The 23,452-nt window shown below is 45.2% G+C and overlaps 1 protein-coding gene across 2 annotated transcripts in view; it reads left to right on the top strand.

The window, feature by feature from the left end:
- Cpxm2 (carboxypeptidase X, M14 family member 2) overlaps nucleotides 1-23,452 on the top strand; it is a 105,902-nt gene that overhangs the window by 50,606 nt on the left and 31,844 nt on the right. For both annotated transcript variants that reach the window (XM_060381253.1, XM_021654892.2), the window contains exons 5-6: nucleotides 20,376-20,460; nucleotides 21,343-21,493. In XM_060381253.1, the coding sequence (XP_060237236.1) occupies nucleotides 20,376-20,460; nucleotides 21,343-21,493 (236 nt within the window). The remainder of the gene's footprint in view (nucleotides 1-20,375; nucleotides 20,461-21,342; nucleotides 21,494-23,452) is intronic.

Raw genomic sequence — 23,452 nt, 5'->3', positions numbered from 1 at the left:
TTCACTCAGGCCACTGTTTGCTCTGTGCTATGCTTTTTGCCTTCCTTAATGGCGTATTATCACATGACAGTTATTTTTACTACTTAGATTCTGAAAGGCTTTTGGGGAGGAGGGCTTGGAAGCTGGGTTGCTGAAGAGAAAATGGGAAGCTGGGAGGAAGAGACTGGTGTGAGGTAACCAATAAGGAATTAGAGCAGGGATATTGATGATCATGCTTGGCTATTAACCTGTCTGGCCACTGTCATTAGAGATGGAGTTGGTGGGTTGTTATAGGATTAGAAAATAAGAGCGAGGTAAGTACAATGCTCCCATTTCATTTTAACTCCAAACACAAGGGAGATGAGGAGAAGCAAGAAATCACTGTGCAACACTATCTCTCTGTAGCTTAGGACAGGGGCATCTAAGAGGGGAGGCAAGGGATAAAATTACTCCTAAGAGTCAGATTTTTCTTAATGTATAATTGTATTTCAAGTCAAATTATTTCTCAGGGATAATGAAGAAAGCTGACGAGCTTCAGTGTACCTTACCTCCTGGCATAGTTCTGAGGCAAGGGTAGCAGGATATGCTTTGGTATCTAGGTTTTACCTTCAGCAGTGCATGGACAATGCTGAAGGCAGTCGGATCTGCTGCAAGTGGTAAAACAAACAAACCTGTCTGCGTCAGACATCTTAAATGCCTGAAGTGAAGATGACAGCACCCATCCCATTCTCTCGCCCCTGACTTCCCGCCCCGTATTGGTTCTGGTCCAGACACATTTTAGGTTCCTCTCTTTTTCATCAACAGTTACTGAGAATCTTGCTGGTAGTTATAGAGGCCATGCCCTGGTATTTGGGGAACCTGTCCAGAACCAGGCATCTGTTCGATGCTCAACAAATGACTCCCTAATAAATGAATATCCTGAAATCAACAAAGGTTCATTCACCCTGACTGGTAATGAGTGAATTGATCTGTGACTGCAAATGACTGGGAGGTTTAAAGCAGAATGAGGAAACTGGAGAGGGAAGTAGGAGAGAGAAGGTTGGAGTGTGACATTCTAGAGATGGATGGTTCCCACCCTAAAATCCAGGCACGCTCTAGTTCCTGCTGGTTATGCAGACTCCCTACTTTGGGCCTTAGTTTTCTGTCCTCTAAAGTGGACTGACTACGCTATCTCATACAGATGAGTGCGTGGGTGTGTGTGTCTGTGTGACTGTGTGTGCGTTGGGCGTTATGAGCAATTATATTAGGATATTTGAAACTTACACAGCACACAGTAAATGTTTACTAGATAGGAATTTTCCATCTCCTATTCTCTGGGTTTATCTAGAACAGTGTATTTCTAGTTTTATTTTTAGCCATAGGTCCTTCTCTCAGATGCAGTATTTATTGGAAGCACTTGGAAATGACAGGCAGGTGAGACCGCTCTGTGGTTCTGCAGGGGGAAGAACACTGCCTGCCCCGCCCTCCATTCGTCCTGTCGCTGAACCCTTGTTGGACAGTGCCTCACATGTCTCCGTATTAGACACCCTGGCCGCTTGGTATGCCCTGTGCAGGGTACAGTCTGCCAGTTCTCCATGTGTTATCTGCGGCTATTCCACAGACCCCAGGCAGACACGGGTTTCAGACCGAACAAGCAAAGCTAGAGCTGGGGACAGTTTTCCTTTTCCAATAAATGCGAAAGAGTGCTGCACTTGGGTGTATAAGATTTTAGACACAGAGAAGAAAGGAGTTGCCCGCTCTAAGAGTCTGCCAAGTAGATGCTGCTGTTTAAAACAGCTTTTTGCAAGAGGGGATGTGGCTCACTCCATAGAGTGCTTGCCTAGCATGAAGGAAGTTCTGGGTTGGATCCCCAGCAGTTCATAAAAACTAGGCGTGCTGGTGCACACTTGTTATCTGAGCACTCAGAAAGTGGGGAATCTGGGGCCTAGTAAATTGAGCCATCCTGTCTCAAAAACACACAAAAAACAAACAAACAAAACCAGCCAATCAGCCAACCAAATAAACAACAACAACAACAGCCAGCTTCTTGCTATGTGTTAAAAAGAGAAAGCATTTTCCAAATGTATATTTCAGAATATTATGGTGGGGGTGAAAAGAGAATCAACAACAACAACAAAAATTGTTTGAAAAATGCCAGGATGAAACCTAATACTTTGTAGGCTAATAAAAAAATTGTTTAAATAGTAGGAAAAAACTTTGAAAAGTGCTTTTCCTTTATAGGGCTACCATAGTTGTAGTATAAAATGAACATCTGTAATATCATTTGTTTCTGGCATTCTCTGTGTATTTACTAATTAATTCATATGGCATCTTTTTAGTGCTCTGCACTAAGTGTAAGGTTATAAATGTAAGCAAGACTTGGTCCTGGCTTTAAAAAGAAGTTTTTAGGAGAATCCAGTATACTATGGGGACTTCAAGAAAGGGCAGATGCCAAACTGACCTGAGGTGGGTGGAGCTTCCATTGGCCCTGAGACAGGAATGAGGATGATGACCTGAGGTCTTGAGGTATGGCTGCTACATCTCCCCAGTAATTCACATTCAAGCTGATGACGAAGTCTGAAATTTCAGTTTTAATAATTCTTTCAACTAATTTGTGCTATCTGGAAGTTATAAAATGTAATTGTTGTAATGATTTTGAGTAATTTATATTTTTCAGCAATATAAATTATCATTCCTCACTGCATTGCCATTTAGTGAAATGTTAGTGCCCCAATAAAAACCAATCTTTCATTTCCCTAATGACAGAAAGTATATTAGACATATGAGTGTTGCAATTATAACCAGCATGATGATTGAAAAGTTAATTACTCTGCTTGAGGTGAGTCAGTGCTTCTAAGGACTTGGAAGAAATGCAGACAGTTTTTAAAAACCAAACGTTTTGCACTTTAACTGTTTAATAGGGAAACCCATCTGCTTTTTAAGTATGGCAGTAATTTGAGAACTGGGTTTGTATTTGTAAGATGTTGTGGGAAGGGGATGAAGGGAACTAAGGAAGGTTGACCAGTTGCCTGAATTTGGAACAAGTATTCATGGTGGGTAGTAAGGCAAATAGAACTCTACTCTTTGCGCCCAAGAATACAAAGATTTGACAGGGTTGGGCATAGCTCCAATACATTACCATAGCATTTGGAGTGGAATGTCTTAGCAGAGATTCAGGGCACTAGTTTCTGTGAAAAGGGTGAGATACCAAGTCACAAGGAAGGTAGGATCAGAAAGACAAGTTATTACTTCTTTGTGCTCACACTTTGGCCTTGAAGTGAGTAGGATTCGTGACAGACAGCTACACTGGTACACAGAGGGATCACCCTGGAAAGAAGGAAGGTCTCCTGATACAGATGAGGGAGCACCTGGCTTTACAGTTTTGGAGAAGGGTTCTCCATAGAGAGTGAGGGTGACAGGTTTATGGACAGAAACTTAGAAAATACAAAGTCAATGTTGGGCAAAAGCCTAGAGAATTTTTCTTCCCAGTCTCAGAGAGGGTGTTGGGACCATTCAGGCTTCTCATTACTCCTTGGGCTGTCTTGGTGGATTACATGCAGGCTATGGTGGAGCTTATGGCCGCTGTACTGCAGGAGTTCAAGGGCATTGGGGTACTGTTAGCACACATATTGTGCTAGGAAGGAAGAGTTGGAAATTGGAGTCCAGTGCTAGTGGTACATGGGTTAAAGTCATAGGTCAAGTTCAAGGGGTCCCTGAAGGGTGTCAGACTTAAGAAGTGATTGAGACTTTGGGGACAATGATACCAAAGACCAGTGGCTTAGGGAGTAAGCAGAAGGAAGGACAGAGGAGGAAATAAGTCTGGGAGTCTTGAGGTTGCAAAGCTGGCTACTTCCATGTTCCCTGCTGGCAAAGGGTGTTCAGGGTAAGATGGTCAAGAAGAGTTGAGGGGACAACTAAAGGGCAGTATGGTCACAGCAGAAAGAAAAGTGAAGGTGGGAGGAACAGAAAAGTTAAAGAGTGACAGGGACAAGGGTGGTTTCACTGGGGCAGGGGAGACCTGAAACCCCCAACACCTGCTCAGGGTCTCATTTCCATGGTACTGTGTCCAAGTGTCTCCTTCTGCTTTCAGTAGTGCCTGGCTTTCTGCACTTCTGGGGACCCATATCACTGTTCCCTTACCCCTATTCAGTGGGGGTGGGACCCACAGGACAGTTTGTCAGGGCTCAGAGGGAGGAAACACTAGGGTTCTGTACTCAAGAAGAGAGAAGGGAGCCTGGAGGCCCCAGAAGGGAAGAACTGTGGGAGGCTTCATCAATCATCACCTGTCTCATCAAGAGGAAGAGAGGGCGGTGTGTTTTCAGAACATATCATGCCCTGTCTTGCCCTTGCTTAATGGGGAAATGAGATGTCAGGCACCTGTGCGGTCCTGGTGGGGGGAGAAGTTCCATGCTCCTTTCTAACTTCTTGGAGAACTGTCAGTTTCTGAGCAGGAGAGATTGGCATGATCTTGAAGGGTTTTAATGAAAACACTGTCAAGTTCAAGTTCAAGGTGAGGCCATCTTTTCTTCACCCTGTGCTGTTTTACCTATGCAGAAGTAGCTGTTTAAAACCAAACAGATTTCACAGATGCCTCCCACGCATCCTCTCTGGGTTTCTGGGTGTCAGTGACTAAGGAATGAGCTCTCAGATAGTGACATGTCTGAAGCAGAACAACTATAGGGCTTGCTTCTGGGATGGAAGCTTCACCCTGCCCTTTTCAAGGTCTTTGTGCCTGGATGGTGACGTCTTGGAAAACTCTCTGGGTGACTGCTGATAGCCTTGCTGTCTCTCACTTTTGTTTCTTTGTGGGAAAGACCTCTTTGCAGCAGGCTGCCCTTCCTTGCTGCAGTAGATACTTGTTTTATTGCTGTGACAAAATCAAAAGCAATTTAAGAAAGGAAGGCTTTATTGTAGCTCAAGCATATGGTCCATCATGGTTGGGGAGAGAGGGCTGCAGGAGCTTGTGCAGTCTTGTTTGTGCAGCCTAAGATCCCAGTCCATGGAATGACGCCCCTGCATGGAAGATGGCTCTTCCCAACTCAGCTAACCTAATCTAGACAACCCCTCACAGGGATCACAGAGGTGTGCCTCCTAGGCTACTCCGGATTCTGTCAAGTTGATGATCAATATTAATGGTCACATCTGGTGAGCTGCTGTTCTGTCCCACAAGGCCTTGTTGGCCTAGCTCCCACTGTCCACGTGTGCTTAAGGTCACTTTCTCACTCTACCCCTGGAGCAGCAGAAGTTTCCTGTTTGGAAAACACAGGTCCATCAAGCATGCTGCTGCCTCAGCGCCCGTGCACCCGAGGCTCTCTCTGTTAGAAGAGTGAGACCAGTTTGCTTTCTTTTGCCACCTTTTGAAACCAATCTCAGTCTCTCTGTGTCCTCACTTGACTTTCTTCATCTACCCACGCATGCGTTTGTGCTGCACCAATATTGCTCCTGGGATATGCAGGCTCATTTGCCTTGAAATCTCCAGTGTTGGATACAAGGTGGGTTTCTTCAACTGTCCTTTTTTGGCCCTCTCTTCTCCAACACAGGGGGCTAAGCCACAGGGTGGAGACAGGTTGCATTGACTTGGAAAGAAGCGCTGGTCCTTTGCTGCTGTCCTGACTTGGATTAGAAATGACGACCAAGACTCAGGCATTGCAAGTTTGTTTTCCAATATGGCAGTGTTCAGAGGTGGGGGCCTTAGGGAAGTGGTTGGCTTATGGAAGCTCATCGGTGGATTAATTAATAGATGGTTTTATGGCTTGGGAGATGATATGGGGGTCATTAGGTGTGGGCTCCTAGGGAGCTGTACTTTGCTCCTGCCCCCATCCCTGCTTTGCATCTTCCAGGACATGAGTAGCTCTGCTTCACCACACCCTCTTAGCCAGGATGCATTGCGCTACCACAGACCCAGAACAACAGAACCAAGCAAGCACAGGCTGGGCCAAGTAAGGCTCTGTTCTTGACACAGCCATGGAAAAGGTGTGGACACAGAGCTATCCTGGACTTCAGATTCCAGAGAAAGACTGGCATTTCTGCCTGTGTGTCCTTGGGCACATGTCTGGGATGTTCTGTGCCTCCATTTCTTTACTCCTAAAGCATGATAATGGTACACACCTTTTAGGCTGGAGTGATATTGAAGGAGCCAGCCGTTGAGATGATCCCGGGCCTACAGTAAGCAGCCTGTGGTTGCTGTTGCTTTCTTAGGACTCTGTCCCTCTTGTAGAGAGTCCTCCCACTGCAGCAACCCCATCCCCCACTCTGTCAGCCCATGCACTGTGCTCAGCTGGCTGTGTGTTCCATGCACTGTGCTAGGAAATCCAATGGTGCTCCCAGCATGGAGCACAGACCTCACGAGCTGGTGCTTCTTTTGATACCTTTTCTTTTCACCTGCCCTGATTCTAGGACCCTTCCACACTCTCCCAGAGCCGGACGCTCCAGTATTCCAGCACCTACACATGATGCCTAGAAAAGAAGCAAAGGGTAGCGAAAAAGTTGAGTCTGACATTTTGTAATCTCTCTGCCTTTAGCTGGGCGTATTTGGCAGTTTGGGATTTTTTTTTTTAAATAAAAGCATATAGGCACCTAAATGATGACTGGAGCACACTTGCCTATGTGTCCGCATGTGGTGCCTGACAGGTGGCCCATTGCATGGATGAGGAGACCAAGGTGTGGAAATCCAGAGGAGCTGTTTTAATCTGCCTATCTTGTAGGAGAATGCTTGTCCCCCGCCCCTTTCTCTGTCTCTATCTTCACCTCTTGTCTCCACACTGGTGCTCCTCATTGCTCTTGTGTCATGAAGCTTGTTGTAGTGGAAGCAGAGGGACTCTGCCATAGATTTCACTGAAGGGTTCTGAGGCTGGGCCAGGGACCTTCCCCTAAAGAGGCCATTATTTAATCTATTATAAAATCAGAAGGAAGAAATAATAGGGCAAATGAAACACTTTGCTGTGCCACATATATTAATTTTACTAAGTTGGCTTCATATGAATGAGGTTGTGAGATACCAGTCTTACAGAGGAAGAGAAATTGGTCCATAGGTAATACCCCTCCTCCTCCAATTCATCCATGGAACCTGGGCCTCAGCAAGTTTCCAGCACAAAGAGGAAGGGGAGTGCTAGATTGGAATGAGTTTGTCAATCAGCTCTACTTAACCTGGACACTACCCTGGCTTGTCTGAGTGGGCCCAGTATAATTGCTGGGGGCTGTATCTGCCCAACAGGGAAGCAGAAGCCAAAACCGGAGCTATAGCACCCTGGTAAAGAAGTCCCTACTGCCAAATATAGAGGATAGGGCCATGAGCAAGCAAGGAGGTGAGTTAGCAAGGACACGGTGACCTTCCCTCTGGACCTACCAAAGGAAGTCATCCCCACTGACACCTTGACTTCAGGATTTCTGGCCTCCAGAGCTCAGGAGTGAGCAGATACACCCTATTATTGAAATCAGTTGTTTTGCAGGGTCAAACCAACAGTGCTACAATTCAGAGGGCTTGGGGCCAGCAGAGGTCCTTCTGTGGCCAGCCCAGCTCTGGTGGCTTGCTGTCTGCTGCAGCCTGTGCCATGGTGGAGCCTCCAGCTGTGGGCAGAGCTGGCCAGGCACCAGCCTGTATCTCTATTCTCTAACATCCACAAGGGCCGTTTCTTTGGTTTCTTTTTCTCTGATCCCTCAGGCAAAGATTCCAGATTTGAGGGTCCTTGCCTACTTTCTTCTTGTGCTTTTTAGCTCTCTGCTGTGGGTCTCGCTTTGCCTTCTACCCAAATGTATTGCTTGCTGGCCCCAAAGTGGCATTTATCTGCTGTCTCCCTGTGGACAAGTTAACTGGAGGTAACGGAAAATGAATAATATTTGGGAGTTTACAGCATTCTTCCTGCATTCTCAAAAAGCCATGGTAACCAGTCTAAAGTAAAAAAATCCAATAAATCAATGGGCTGATATTTCACACAGGGTCCAGCATTCCAACAGTGGCTGTGCTGAGAATGTGGTGGAACCGTTTGGCTGGGTGATTACAGTTCTAGCAGAGAAGGAGGTAAGAGAGGAGTGGGAGAATGAAAAGTGTGGACTCTTTCTAGCTACTGAGCAGATCTAGTGCAAACAAGGTAAAACTTTCTCTTTTAGATTTTGTTTGCAGCAGCTGTGGAAGGCAGGTTTAGAGCTCTTGGGATCAGCAATTCTGCTCGAAGTTCTAATTCAGCCTTGGGCAGGATTTGGGCCATTAGACTGCTGGAATGTGGCTCCAGAGGAAGGGGATGGGCAAGCAGAGGAGCAGCCAGCCTCCTTGTGATTCCAATAGTAAATTGGCTCCAAATGCTTCCTTTTGCCAACTGGAGAGGATTTAGCCAGGCTTTTCCTATTTTTGTATAGAGATGGGGCATGTCTAGCACTGGCCAGCTCTGAGGGCTGGGAGCTTCTCATAGGTCTATAACAGACTGAGTATTGTCCAAAGTGCTTGGGACCAGAAGTACTCGACTATTTTTTTTTTCTTTTTTAACATTCACATGTCCAGCATGAGACATCCTAAGTGTAGAACCCACAGCTAAAACATTGTTTCTTATGCTTTTTATACATGGAACCTGAAGGTGATTTTATTCAACACTTCTATTGTGCCTGTATGCCAACTGTGACCCACAGCATGAGTTCAGGTGTGGAATTTTCTATCTATTGTGTCATACAAGTGCTCAGAAAGCTTTAGAGTCTAGGTCTCCAGATTGGGTTTGATCAGCTTGAACTTGGCTATCTTGATCCATTTGTGATAATATTTAGTGAGGTTCTATTCTGGAGAGAGATGGGCAAAAGAGACTGAGGCTGCGGGGCTCCCGTGTGGTGGGCCTCTACTGTGTGCCTGACATCTTGCTAAATGGCTCTTTGATTGGGACTTGAGATGCATATATTTTCTTCAGATTATTTCTTTCCATAACACTGTTTAGGTTAGTTTTGGCTGCATAAAGCTTTTGGATGTGTCCTGGTTGGTATACGCAGTCTTTTAAGGTGTGCATTACACTTGGAAAAGACAGTGCAGAGAACACTGTCCTTTTGCCGCTGACTCTCCTGAACCTTTGTTAACTATCAGCCCACCATTGCTGGGTGGGTTTATGCCTGATACTCTGCTCTGCTTCACAAATCCGCGTGTCTATCCCTTCACCTACACCACACAGTAGGCCCTGCATGCCTTCTCCTTTCCTTTCCTAGATCTTGCCCATTCTCTGATTCTGGGGGTTAAACCCAAGAATGATAATGATGATTTCTACAGTCACATAATGTTTGCAGCTGATTAGATCAATTTGTCCCACTTCATTTCAAAATCGTTTCAGCTTGTTTAGATCCTTTGCCTTTGTACACATTAATTTAATAGTAATTTTATTTATAGCTACAACATCTTGTTTATATAATAATCTTGTTTATATCTTACTGTGATTTTTGACAGGCATTGTGTTAAACCTGTGTTTTAATTTGTTAAAGGCTGATGGCTTTGTGTTGAATCTTTCAATGCAGGACCACACACTGTTTTTCCACTAAAATTTTTCATTTCTTTCACCAAAGTTTTATCATGCTCCGCACACGAGTTTGGTGTGTATCCTGTTAGAGTCACATGTAAGTAGCTAATTGTGTGTGTGTGTGTGTGTGTGTGTGTGTGTCTGGCCTGTTATTCCACTGAGTTAGCATGGCTCTCATTTGGATGCCAAAACAACGGGGCTGACATTGATGTGCCTGTAAGCTACCATGCATGAATAAAAAGACTTTGACCTATTAGGGAGTTTGTCTGCTCTCTCCCCTCTTCCCTTTGATTTACACACACAGCATGAGTATGTATACCCTTTTTCTGAAAAGTTTATGTACACTCTATCTAGCCTGTAGCTTTGCATGCAGGAGCCTGTAGGTCAGAAGAAAGTGTCAGATACCTGTAAGAGTTACAGACAATTATGAGCTACCATGTGTGTATTGAACCCAGCTCCTCAGTCTGAGGAAAATAGTCTATACTGAGCTACTGCCCTAGCTAAGTACCCCAGAGGTTAGAATTTATAAACCCTATTATAGACTGTTTCTGCTAGAGATATAATGATTAGCATAACCAGAACCCCACTTTGAGCCCAGTGCTTTTAGCCTTGGGGGCCTCTGATCTTTGCAGGAGCCCACTCAGGCCTACAGGTCCCCAGCTTTTGTATCTGTTCCCCTTCAGCCTTGCAGCCTGGCTTGAGGACAGACAGCTGTCAGAGCATGGATTTCACCCCTTGGATACCAACTTGCTTGCATGCCCAACAGGAAGCTTCCAATTTTGACTAAGCGGTTGCTGTCTAGGGGGGATTTTTATGCTATGCCATCTTCGAACCAGGCTGAGGAATGAATGGGTGATTCCCATGGTTTTCCCCCAAGCATTCTGAAAGTTAAACTCTTTGCTAGGTTATACAGAAAGTTATTGTGTTTCCTCTTTTCAAACAGCGGTCTGATCACTGGTTTTTCTTTCAAGTTGCTATATAAAAATATAACATCAGTGTAGGCAGCAGAGTCTTCAGTTGGCAGCACCTTCAGAGCTCAGACAGGCAAGGGGAAGGAAGGAAAACCACATGCTTTCCAGCACTACTAAGAAAATTCCATTGGCCTTTTCTCCAGAGCACACAGTGAAATGTGGACTTTTAAAGGAGGAGGGAGGAAAAAAGAATTCTGCTTTTCAGTCCTGTGCTGAATTTATAAACAAGATACAAATTGGCCTTGACTTTTCTTGCAAGTGCTGGGGGGAAAATGGCTTCAGAATGAGTAGAGAAATTGAAAATGCCAGAGAGTGAAATGGAAATAAGAAAGAGATGGATGTAGGGGGTTATTTTTAATTAATCATGTTAATATCATTTATTTGTTGAAACAGCCAAGAAATATCTCTGATCTTTAAAAATTGTCCCTATTTCGGGTCCTCTGGTCCCATTTTCTGGTGACCTTAGCAGATATTTCTTCTGCTTGTCCTTTCCCTCCCTCCCGTCCTTTTCCCTTCCTTTCCTTCCTTTCTAAGTTTTTGTTTGTTTGTTTGTTTATTGTATCCACACATGTGTGTATACGTGAAGGGACCAGATGTCGACTTTGGGTGTCTTCATTTATCATCCCCCACCTTATTTTAATCAGTGGATTGATCAATGGATCAATTAGAGATAAGGAGTTCTCTCAGTGAATCTAGAACGGACAGCGTAAGCTAGATTGGCTGGCTAGTAAGGGCCCCTGGATCTACCTGTCTCTCTCCACACCCCTCTCAGTGCTGGGGTTACAGGAACATGCTGCCATGGCTGGCTTTTGAGTGGGTGGTAGGGACCTGAGTTTCCCATGCGTCCATAGCAGACAGTTCACTCACCGAGTTCCCCTCAGCCCGTTTGGCTCTTTTTTAATCCTTACATTCTGATTAAAGTGGTCTCCGTGCTCTTCTAATCATTTCAATTAGTTACTATCTGATGACTTTCTATTACACAGGGGAAGGATTTAGGTTTGTTGAGCTAATTCCCCAGATCAATCAGTCTATTCAGTCTCTTCCTCCCCTCTCCTTCTGTCCATCCCTCCCTTCTGCCTTTCTCTCTGTGTCTTTCTGTCTCTCTTTCTTTCTGTCCTTCCTTCCTTTTGTCCTCCCTTCCCAATATTCCCCTAAAAGGTACATTACGAATCTTTGTGAACTCAGTAGCCAACTTTTACAACAGTATAAAACAGTATAATATGATTTGTGTATGTCTGGGTCCCCAGAGCACCACAAGTTCATTTTCACTCACATGTAACATTTGTGCTCTTATCAGAAGTTAATAATCACATCCTTTTTCAGTTTTCCTGGTTCCTCTCTCTCATCCATTCTAACGCTTTGTGACAGACCTACAGATCTCCTCTCATATAGTATGTGTGTACACACATCAGAGGTAGGTATGTGTGTGCAGAGACACACAGAGACACAGAATGTGTGTCAACAATTCACGGTTTCATTTTCCCTCCTGTGGCCTTGGGCCCCATGCTGGCCTTGGAACCGCTTAAGTCCCCAGGCCTCTTGTCAGGTGTGTTTCTTGACCTTCCTCTTTCTGCTTAGAACCCTCTTCTTCACGAGCCACACTCCCTGTGAGACCACACAGCTCTGTCATCTCCTTTGTTTTAGGGTTGCGTGCCTTCTGGAAATGGAGTGTGGAAGAGAAAGTTTTGAGCTCCTCAGATAAAATGTGTTGTTGTTGTTCTCACCCTGGATGGGCAGCTGGGAAGCAAGTCTCCCTCAGAACGGCTAGCATCTTTATTGAGGTGTAATTCCCCACCACACAGCTCACTCATTTGAAGCGTGCAGTTCTGTGGGATTTTAGACATTTGTGGGATTGTGCAGTCATCACTACAATTAATTTTAGAACATTTTCATTTTCCTAGAAGGACCCCTCCCACACCGCCCAGAACTTCCCGTATCTCCCACTCCTTTTCTGAGGCACTACAGTGAGTGGCCTGAGCACATTTGCTCTTGCAAACTTTTGCATTTTACTCCCTCAGTACAGTTTGCAGGATCACATCCATGTGCCTTGAGCTAAACACTACACGGTGATATACCTTAGTGGCACTTCATGTGACCTTGGAAATCCCACTGTTGTCATTATTAATGTCAAATCTATTCTGTCTCTCATTCTTCTCTCTTCATTCTGTCATCTCTTTTGTTCCTACTTCCTCTCACCTTCCTTCTCATCTCATTCCTCTCATCCATCTATCCACCCATCTATTCATCTACCTATCAATCTATCTATCTATCTATCAATCAATCAATCTATCTATCTATCTATCTATCTATCTATCTATAATTCTATCTATCCCTTCCTTCCCTCTCTCCTCTTGCCCCCCCCCTCCCTGTGTAGTTGAGGCTGGCTTGAACTCGCTCCTGGCCTCAAACTTGCAATCCTGCTGCCCTAGCCTTCCCAAGTGTATATATCACCATTCCTCACTTCTGCCTATATTTTTTGAATTATTACTGTTTGCTTATTTTCTTAGCTTAATTTCTGTTGCTGTGATAAAAAAAAATAACCCAGTAGAAACAACTCAGTGGGAGAAAGGTTTATTTGGTCCATAACTTGTAACTTGGTCCAAGTTACAGCCCATCACGCTGAATGTCAAGGTGCCAGGAGCTTGAAGCAGCTGGTCACGTCACATCACAGTGAAGAGCAAAGAGCAGTGCTTTAACCCATGTGGTCAGTGCTCGGTCCTTTCTCTTCGCTCCAACACAGCCGGGAACCCACTCCCTAAGGAATGATGCCACCCAGAATAGGCAAGTCTTTCCACCTCAATTATATAATAAAATTAATTATCCATTGTTATAAATGGCCAACCTGATTGTTTAGACTTTTCTAGATGATTCTACACAACTTGGCAATCAAATCTATTATATCTATATATTATATATCTATATATGTGTATGTATGTATGTATGTATGTATGATATCTCTTGCTTTAATGCTTTGGATGGCCTGAAAATGGAAGTGCTAACCAATTTTCCCCCACTTCTCAACTGTTCATCATATCTCAGCTCGATATTGCTCTTCCCAAAGGCATTCTTCATGACATTTCCCATTTTCAAGTCCTCCATATCTTCTTTTTTGAACATCACAGCAGCAGCTCAATCACCAATTGAATAATTAATGATGTGGTTCCTGTCCTCCACTAGACCATGGTCTCATAGGTAAATCAGGTAACTGTGCAGGAACATCTTGAGAAGCCTGTATTATCAAGTATCCATTCTGGTATCCACAATGTCATGGCCTCTGTGGTCTCAAGTGGGCTTGATTTGAGGGCCACTGCCCTGGAGCTTGGAGCCCTCCTTCCCGCTCATATGGACAAGTATTTGATCCTGTATCAATAGATGTGTCTTCTTCCATAGCACTGACAAGGTCTGAGTTGTGGTTCACACTATGTGAAAACAGCCTTGGGGTTAGGCAATGGATACCTCTAAGACAGTACCCAGGGGGTGAAGGCAGGAGGATTCAAGTTTTGTCATCCCCAGCTGCATAGTGAGTTCCAAGCCAGTGTGTTTACATGAAACCCTGTAAAGGGAACAAAGAAAAAAAGAAACAATTCAATAATTTCTGGTAAGCATAGAAAGCAGGTTAATATTCATGTATGTCCAAAACTTTTGAAAATAAATTGTCTTCAAAAACTATATTAAAAAAAACACATTATGTTTACAGCAGCCATTGGCTATGCATGTCAATTAGTAATTGAGCCCCATTCTACAAACTGCATTGGCTCTCATCAGTCCTGTACCTGCTTCCAATTCCTGCCTGTTTTTTTTTTTTTTTTTTTTTTGTTTGTTTGTTTTTGTTTTTAGGTAAAAGTACAGGGGCATATTGATGGAGGAGCCTGTATTATCCAATATCCATTCTGGTATTCAGAATGTCATGGCCCCTGACAATTTTGTGCCATAGTTTCTGTACTGATAAATCCATGCTGACAATTTCCCTGGCCTTAAAATAGTTTCAAGCAGATCCAGTGGAGAATTCTGCCTCGTTATCTAAATTGCTTAGAGTGGGATGGGTCATTCTGTGCTATAGAAAGCTTTCCTACGCATTGAGCAGTTTTAGTGGCACCCTTGTCCCCTATTCACCAGGTCCCCCCCCCCCCCCGGCATCACACTCTTCCCTACCTGACAACCAGAGATGTCTCTAAACATTTTCAGTTGTCCCTGGAGGGACAGAACTCCCACCCCATCCCAGGCAGAGCACCATTGCTGTATATATGGGTAGGGTCTCTTGACAGCTGAATGCAGTTGGCAGTACCTGCTCACACTCACGCTGTCACAGAGGGGAAACTGACATTCCATACGGTATGGGAATGCACTCTTGTGGTTGGCAGAAGAGCATACTGAACCTTGGGCTTGAACTTGGAAGAGGCTTTAGACGTCTCCAGTGTCTGACATTACGACCTGTTGGTTCTTGCCAGTTGGGCTGACTGTGGGTAAAAAATAGCTCATTCCTCTTCCAGGAACGCAGCTTCTGAGTGTGTGAAGGAGCCAACTGCTTGAGAAATACCAGGAAATTTTCATCACAGTAAGTGGCTCATGAAGGCAGGCACTGATTTGTCAGGTGGGGATGAATTTTCCCAGTGTTTATTTGAACTCTAATGTTCTCTTTAAGAGAGAGGCTGGGGGATGGGACAGGGTGAGGAGGGTGGAGTGACCTAGTTTTCCCTGGCTGAGGTTTCTTAGCTGAGACTTAAGCTTTTTATTTATTAACCGGATTTAGGGAACTATTGTTTTATCCTATCGTGGCCAGGCGGGCAAGATGTGTCTAGGCCTCAGGCCTGTGCCAGGAAAGGGAAGGTTCTGGAGTGACGGAAAGTGAAGCCAGAGTTGGAGTGAAGGTCAGGTGGCAGCAGGTTATCCTCCTAGAAGACGCCACATGCTAGTCCCCAGAATCTGGATATGCTGCTGCTGTATTGGTTACTCTTGTCATTGCTGTGATAAAATGCCTGACAGAAGCCCCGAAAGGGCCTGAGCGTTTCTTGCGGTTCACAGTTTCAGAGTATGTACGGATGCAACATCCACAGTGACGAATGTTGCTGTGTCTTCTTTTCAGTCAGTCCAGGGCCATGACTAATTCTTCACTGGCTGAGTTCTTTGGAGAGGCACTCCTCCTGGTGCCTAGCATCGCCCCTTCCCCAAACTCTCCAGCCAAGTCCTATCTAATGCACATCTTAGGGCTTGAGATGCCTCCTTTCCTGGTACGTGTAGCAGACTGCCTGTGGCTTTTTCACCCTAGGACAAGTGGGAGTACCTCTGCAGACAGGCACCAGTAACCAGGTAGGGAAGAGGCAGTCCTGGTGCCTCATGATTATCTACAACTCATTAATGATCTATAAATGCACTCTATAGTGAAAATGGACCACAAGGATTTATTTCTTACAGTGGGGGGTGAATTTCTTTTTATTGATTCTACTTGCCATTCATTGTTCCTCTTGAATCTGTGGATTCACATCCTTTGGCTGTTCTAGCCAGGTTTCTCCTAATACTGTGCTTCCTTTCTTTTGCCTGGCCTTTGCGTGAAACTCTGATGAGGAATATATTCTTTCACAGTCGGCTTCTCTTGGTTTTCTACCTCCTGGTATTTTAGTGCTGTGTTCTTCGTAACTTCTTCAACTTTATTACTGTCTGTTGATTTTCTCTTTGGCCATTATCCAGTACTTTTAATGTATCTGTATATTTAATTTTAATGGCATTTTTTTGTTTCTAAAAGTTGTGTGCATTTTTCATATCTAGTTGCTTATTTTATACCAACTTGTTTTCTTTTGGTGGTTTTATTTTGTATTTTATTTCTTTAAGTATGCTCATGTATAAAAGTGGCTAAAAACGAGGATTCTATAACCAAACTATTGAGTTTTGAGTCTCGTGTTCTATAACCTTGACCTCCTGGTGCATCTATAGTTCAAAACAGTTACACCTATGCCTTTTGGTTGTAGTGAGAAAAAAAAATGAGTTAATATTTGCAAAGTTCTTAGGAGGGTATCTGCCATGTCCTGGGCATAGATAAGCGACTTTAGAATTGGCTCACTGACTAGAAAATCAAACTTTAGGTTTTGACTTTTTCATGGGCCAGTGACAACGTGTCGTGGGACACTGTCATCACGCTGGCTGCAGCAGTGAGTGGGCCTTGCCTGTCAATCACACAAGCCCCTGCAACTGCAAGACTCCATAGTGTGCTGTCCTGTTAAGGTCTGATGCTCAGTAGGTGACACTTCTGGCTTATGATGGGTTTTGCTAGGACACAGCCCTGCTGGAGTTTGAGGAGAATTTGTACTTAGCAAACCTATGATTCTGAAAACGTAAATGTATAATGTGGCAGCTCCAAACTCTCAAATTCCCTTGAGTCTGAAAATTTGTTGCATTCTAATTCTTCCTCCTCTTTCTCACCGAGAGTGTTTTCAAGGTAATGAGGGAGGCTTTAGAATCATCCTTACCTACGCCCCCTCACCTAGAGAAACCTCCCAGGGCCTAAGAGAAAGTCTCCTCTGCAGAGACCATTCATGTGGACCTCTGCTGGGAGCCAAGCACTCACTAATGCTCTAAGACCTTCTAATGTACTTTCGCTCCCTTCAAGAGCCTTGGGGGCAAGGTTTCAAGTTCAACATTCCTAGTTGGCAGGGTAAAGGTTCTGATACTATCATTATATGCGTTTCCCTAAAACAATGTCGGCTTGTTAACTTATACTATGCTTAATTTTTTTTCTCCCTTTCAGCTCGTATCCCCCATATCCCTGGAGATTTCTCTTATTTACTCACTTGCAAGCTCACTGGTAACATAAAACCTTTATTTATCTTACTGTGAGCTGAGTCCAGCGAACCTGTAAGGAAGACTGCAATGGAATGTTACAATGGGTTCCGACTCCAGAGTCCATGCTCCATCTCCTGTTGTAAATCTGATCTGAAAGAAGGCTGTACTGGAGGAAAGTGAGCTAGTACCATTCAGGGTGATTTGTGTTGTTTTATATTCACAAATGAGAGAGCTGCCAGGGCCCAGGAGGCTCAGCACAGCCTCTGCCTCCTCCCATGGTCTAGAGACCTCCGACCCTGTATTTCTCTGCTTGGACTGCATAGCTTTGAGTCAAGCCTGAATATCAAGGCAGATTTGTGATATGGAATAATCTGATCTGAGGGATCTGAGGGAATCGGAAATAAGCCACAAAAGTGCTGTGATTGTCAAGCCTTCCCTGAAGATTAGGAGATCAGGAAACAGGGAGTTTGCCGCTCCAATCTCCCAGGAGGCTGGCTTATGACTATGGATGTGCCTGGCACAAAGGAAAAAAAAATACGCAGCGCTTTATGTTAGGTAAGGACTGTGCTTTCTCACTCGCCTGCATCCTCATTCAGGTGACCCCTTCCTTTCCTCCTCCACCCCCTGCAGGTGCCTCCTCAGTCACACTCTTGAACATTCTGTTCACCTCTTCCTTGTTAACTTTCAGAAACGTCGAATAAAAGGGTCATGGGTAATTTAGCTGTGTACCCTCAGAGATTGGATTCGACTATTACAGTGGCTGAAAGGTCTTGGGACTCTCTACCACATTCCATGTGGCTTTAGTATTTAAGATTCTCCATATACAAACTTGGCTAGTCAGCAAGTAAGTTGATGTAAGAGACGCACACCTAACGAAATAACTGTAGGAATTCTTGATGTTCAGGTAGCAGTTAGGCGCGAGGTGCCTGGTCATGTGATTCTAGCAAAGTCAGCTTCTCTTTGCAGCATAGGCTCAGCAGGGAGGGGAGTTTAGCTCCCAGGAGACCCAGCTGGAAGGAATGGGCTCAGCTGCTGCTGGTGGAGCTAGAGAGTCAGAAACATTTTAGAAAGACAGAGGCACTTTGCTGGCTGAATACAGGTGTCTGGGTGGGAGAGGCTGAGTGGGGAGGGGAGGAGGGGAGCTTGGGCGGGGTTGTCAGGAGTAGCTGCTGTCGTTTGGTTCTGCTAGGCCACCCTGTTGTGGTGTCTCCTGGCAGACAAGGATGTGCATGAGGGGTAAGTCACACACAAACCCAGGGCTTTGTTACCTTTGATTTTAGGACAGGGTCTGGCTAAAGTGCCCAGGCTGGCCTGAAACTTCCGATTCTTCTGCTTGCAGCCCCTTGAGTAGCCGAGGTTGCAGGACCCGACCGCGGGCAGATTTACAGGAGGGACAGACAGGAAGCGCTGGAGCCTGGTGCTGCTGCCAGGATTCTAGGCTTTGGGAAGGGGCGTACACAGAATGGCCTTCCCATATTGCCTAGCAATTAAAAACATAAAAGTCCTGTTTGGGTTTTGTTTTGGTTTTGCCATGGCTGTCAGATTGACCTCTACTCCAGCAAAGTCAAATTATGGCTGCTTTGTCCTCTGTATGGTGGGACATGGTGACAGGGCTCTGGCTTTGGGTCTAGCCCACTGGATTCTTGCTGGCGTGGGGACTGTGACAGACGAGGAGCAACCCACGGTCTCATAGACTCAGAGCTGTTGCTTTTTTGGCTGGTTGGAACTGATCTGTTGCATTCCCAAGTTAGTTTACCAAGTGAAATTTCTAGACCAATTTGTAGCATTCGCCAAGATTATTTTTCCCTGCTGGACTCCATTAAGCTTCTGAAGTGTGTGATGTAATTTCAGTACAGACAAAAATGGTCTTATTTGTGTATCTTTATGTATGTGACCTTGCCAGGGGCTAGGGATTGTCCAAAGTGTTTAAAGGGCTTTAGACCCTTCAAGGCTCACACTCCTACTTTTTGTGTAAAGGGACATAGGTGGGTTAGTTACCTAGACAAGGTTATGGGGCTAGTAAGTATCATGGAACCAGGGTTGTTTTGTTTTTGATGGTAATTATTTATTTTTTGAGATTTTCATATATGTATATAATGTATTTTGATCATATCTCTCCTTATTTCCCCCTTCAACTCCCCGCAGAGCTCCCTACATGTCCTCCTTCCCACTTCTTGCTCTCTTTTTCATCTTTTGTATAGCTGAGGCCTGTCAGTGCTGGCCACACCTACATGGGTGTGGGCTATCTACTGAAGAATGGACAACCTACCAGTGGCCACAACCTCAAAGAAAACTGTACTCCTCCCACAGCACCCATCAACTGCCACTAGCTCTTCAGCTAGAGGTGGGGCTGCATTGCCCCCATCCATGCCAGAATTTTGACTTGTGCCAGTAAACATGAATTCATGAGTATAACAGCTATGTCTTGTCCAGAAGGAACTTCACTGCACTCTTCCCCATATTCTGGCTCTTACATCCCGCTTTGCTTGGCTTGGTTGGCACAGATGTCCCCCTCAGGGCTGAGCCCCGGAGTGACTGATTCTCGGAACTCTGACCAGTGATGAGTTTGTATTAACCTTTGCCTACTGCGAAAAAGAAGCTTCTCAGACCATGGTTGAGAGAGCACCACAGTCTAATGGGCCGGAACATAAATATTTAGGAAGCTGTCTGGCAGTATGGCTGCTTAATGGAACAACAAAAGTAGGTTTCTCCCCAACTATGGGCTTATGACCTTGTTTATAGTACCAGGAATGGATGCCCTCCCACAGAGGAGGCCTCAAATACAATCAGAAAACAGCTGGTTAGCCCTGTAAGTGCCAGTTACCCTTGAGGACATGTGTTGTCTGGCATTTTAGCAAGCATGGTCCAGTATTACATGGGTAAGACCACTGACCATTCTCAGTGACACCCATACCACCTTCTAGCACTATGAAAACAAGCCAGCAGGGTCAAGATTGGTCTCTCTATGTTCTGCCATCAAAGTGTGTGGTACCTACAGCACTAGGCTCTTATCTACTTGGAAAGGGCAACTGAGAGCAATAACAAGAGTCTATGTTGTCCTCCAGGACCTCCCTGGGAGTCAGGGGGCCAGTCCTAGAGGAAACGTACTTGTCCTTACTTCCACACCTCTGAGCAGAAAGGGTAAGCATTTTAAAACATGTAACCTGGGTGACATTTTATTTCCTCACAGGAGTGACTGGGTGACATCCTACAAAGTCATGGTGAGCAATGACAGCCACACGTGGGTTACTGTGAAGAACGGATCTGGTGACATGGTGAGTCTCCTCTCCCTTCTGCCCATGCCATTGGTGGCTGGCCATGGGGCTTTGTCCTTCCCTGGGGAAGTTTACCAATTCTGTGTAAACCCAAACCAACCGGGAGAGTCTGATGTATCGTGACCTTCTGTTTATGCTCTGAAGGCCAACCTGACATGGCCCACAGCTGGGGTTGACACAATTCTGTATTCATTCCAACTAAAGTACTTCTGCGATGCCGCCTCTGATCCAGTTTACAAGTTAGCACATTGCAGTTGGGGACTCTTGCATCTGTCGCTCCCCCGCCCAACAGCCCTGACTTTTCTAGCCACCTTGCATGATTAATTCAGCACTGGAGTTTTGTCACTCTCAAATTCAGATTCTCAAGTGCTACTCCCAAAGTGGCATCCAGCATCTTCCCCACTGACCGGAGCCCCCCTTCTGCCTTCTGTCTCATTGTTACTTACCTCAGCAGTCCTGTGTGACACAGCGGCATGGAAACAGCTGATCCTCCATCTATGAACCCCACTACGGGGCTTCTCCATGGTTTTCCCCAGAACTCCACCCAATTCCTATCAGTTTAAGCAGCCTTCCTTCACTGTCAGGCCAAACAGAACCTTTCTCTGCTCCAAAACATGCTCTGGTCCACTTCCTTCTAAAAAGTCTGAGCTTTAGAGCATTTTTTTTTTTTTTTTTTTTTTTTTTTTTTTGCCCTTGTGAAAGACGGAGAGACAGGGGCTTCCTGGGGCAGCATGCAGGGGTGATTTGTTGCCTTTTACCTTGATTCCCGGCATGCATATGTACTGCTTGATACAATCCCAGGGAATGAGTGAATTTCTGGCTGTCTTACCTTTGACGATGAAGATCCTAAAAAGCTTTCTTTTTCCTCTTGATCGTCAATAGATATTTGAAGGAAACAGTGAGAAGGAGATTCCCGTGCTTAATGAGCTGCCGGTCCCTATGGTAGCCCGATACATTCGCATCAACCCGCAGTCCTGGTTTGATAATGGGAACATCTGCATGCGGATGGAGATCTTGGGCTGCCCGTTGCCAGGTGAGTTTGTCCCCTGCACCTCCTGCAAGGCTGTTCTTTAGTGGGAGACAGCTGTCTCCCAAGACAAGTCAAAATTAGCTGAGCCATCATTTTCCTGTGTCCACTGTCAACATGCAGGTTATTCAAAAAGGAAAGAAAAACAGCTTTTCATAACCCCAATTCGGGAACATGAACGTTGGTGGCCCTGAGCTCTTTTGCCAAGTGTGGCTTTGCCTGTTGTAATTTTAAGCTGATGTTTATGTATGTCAAGGTTGGCGAAGTACTCAGTGCTGTTCCTCAGAAGTGTGAAAAAAAAAAAAAAAGCATCTGGCAGTCAGCTAGGGATGTCACTCAGTGGTAAAGCATGTGCAAATGTGCGAAGCTCTGGGTTCAGCTCTCAGTGCTGCAGAATTTGTTTGCCCTCGAGACATGCACGGTTACTGTATTGGATGCAGAGGCAGGGCAGGAGATGGAAGAACCTTAACCATAAGCATCCGCAGATGCTGTCTGGAGAGCTTCCCCGGGATGCCTGTGTCTTCACTGGATAGTTGCTCCTTCTACTCATATGGCCTGATATTCCCACGATGGTGTTTGGGTCTAACTTCCAGATAAAAATGGGAATCCACATGCCCCTGTCAGTATCTGCTCTTGGTCTAGGCTTGGTCTAGGCTGCCTTTTCAGAAGGTATTGGCTTGTCCCACTGCGAACCCATGAAGAGAGCTTCTTCCTCCAGGCCAGACATCTCCAGGAAAGCAGCTGGCCTTACACCCTCCCTGGAGCACCTCTCTCATTCCTGTCCTCCTCAAGTCAGGTCACAAAGAACAAGAGCAAAGCATGTTCATCTCCCCAGAGCCTGCTCACTGCTGGAATCACAGAATAAGCTGCAGCATCACTGCCTGTGGCTCCAGTCCTGCCCAGCGCTGCTGGAGGCAGTCCACTGCCAGCTCTGATGCTATTTCAGCAGTCACCCCAGCCTCACCATGAGCTTGCATTGGCTGTGTTTTCAAAACATGTTAAATGCCACAGCACTATTCTTCTCACAGTCCTGTAATATGCATGAGCTGGTTTTGCCAACTGTAGTTTTTTAGAACATGAACCCTCCATGGGTGAGAAAGTCAGCTTTGTCTGCCTACATCATGATGCTCCTAGCAGACACACACATACATACATATTTGTATCTTATGTTTGTTTGTGCCTGCTAGCTTGCCATCTTTTCACGTCACGAGAATGACTGGAGCCTATCCTGTTTAGCGCTGGCTGTCAGCTTGACACAGCATAGAGCTACACGAGAGGAGAATCTCCCCTGAGAGGTTACCCAGATAAAGTTGGCTTGTGGGCAAGTCTGTGCGTGGGGGATTTCCTTGATTTTTAACTAATGTAGGCAGGCCCTGCCCTCTGTGGGCAGCACCATTCCCTGGGCTGCATAGGAAAGCTACCTAAGCACAAGCCAGAGAGTGAGGAACATGCAGTTCTGCTGCATTTCCTCAGTTGTAAGAGGGTCCCTGGTCAGAGATAATAATGTATAGAATAGCAAGCACTGACTTCAAGTTTCTGCACTGAATTTCCTCAACAATAGACTGTGGTCAGTAAGCTGAAATAAGTCTTTTGTTCTCCTAAATTGCTCTCTGTCACATTGACAGAATGAAACCAAAAAAGAAGGCATCTTTCTTTCCTGGTCTATGGGCAAAAATCTCACTCCTTTAACTGGCTTGTGGTAGATAGAAATTCAGTAGTTTAGAATATTTTGATTCTGCAAACACTCTTGCAGTTACTCTTCTAATTTCTCTGTCTATGGTGTGTGTGTGTGTGTGTGTGTGTGTGTGTGTGTCCCCATTCCTGTGTCTATGGTTGTTGCTTGAACTTGTTGTAACAAGTGAAATTGCTGGGACAAAAGCTGTGCACGTTTTTAAGGTTGATAAGGAGAGTTCCTCAGAGCACACCTATTTGGGATTTGAGCCTCCTTCCATAGCTAGTTCCTGC

Source organism: Meriones unguiculatus, chromosome 1 (genome assembly GCF_030254825.1).
Source record: "Meriones unguiculatus strain TT.TT164.6M chromosome 1, Bangor_MerUng_6.1, whole genome shotgun sequence".
Classification (NCBI taxonomy): Eukaryota; Metazoa; Chordata; class Mammalia; order Rodentia; family Muridae; genus Meriones; species Meriones unguiculatus.
This window is presented reverse-complemented; position numbering and strand designations above follow the sequence as displayed.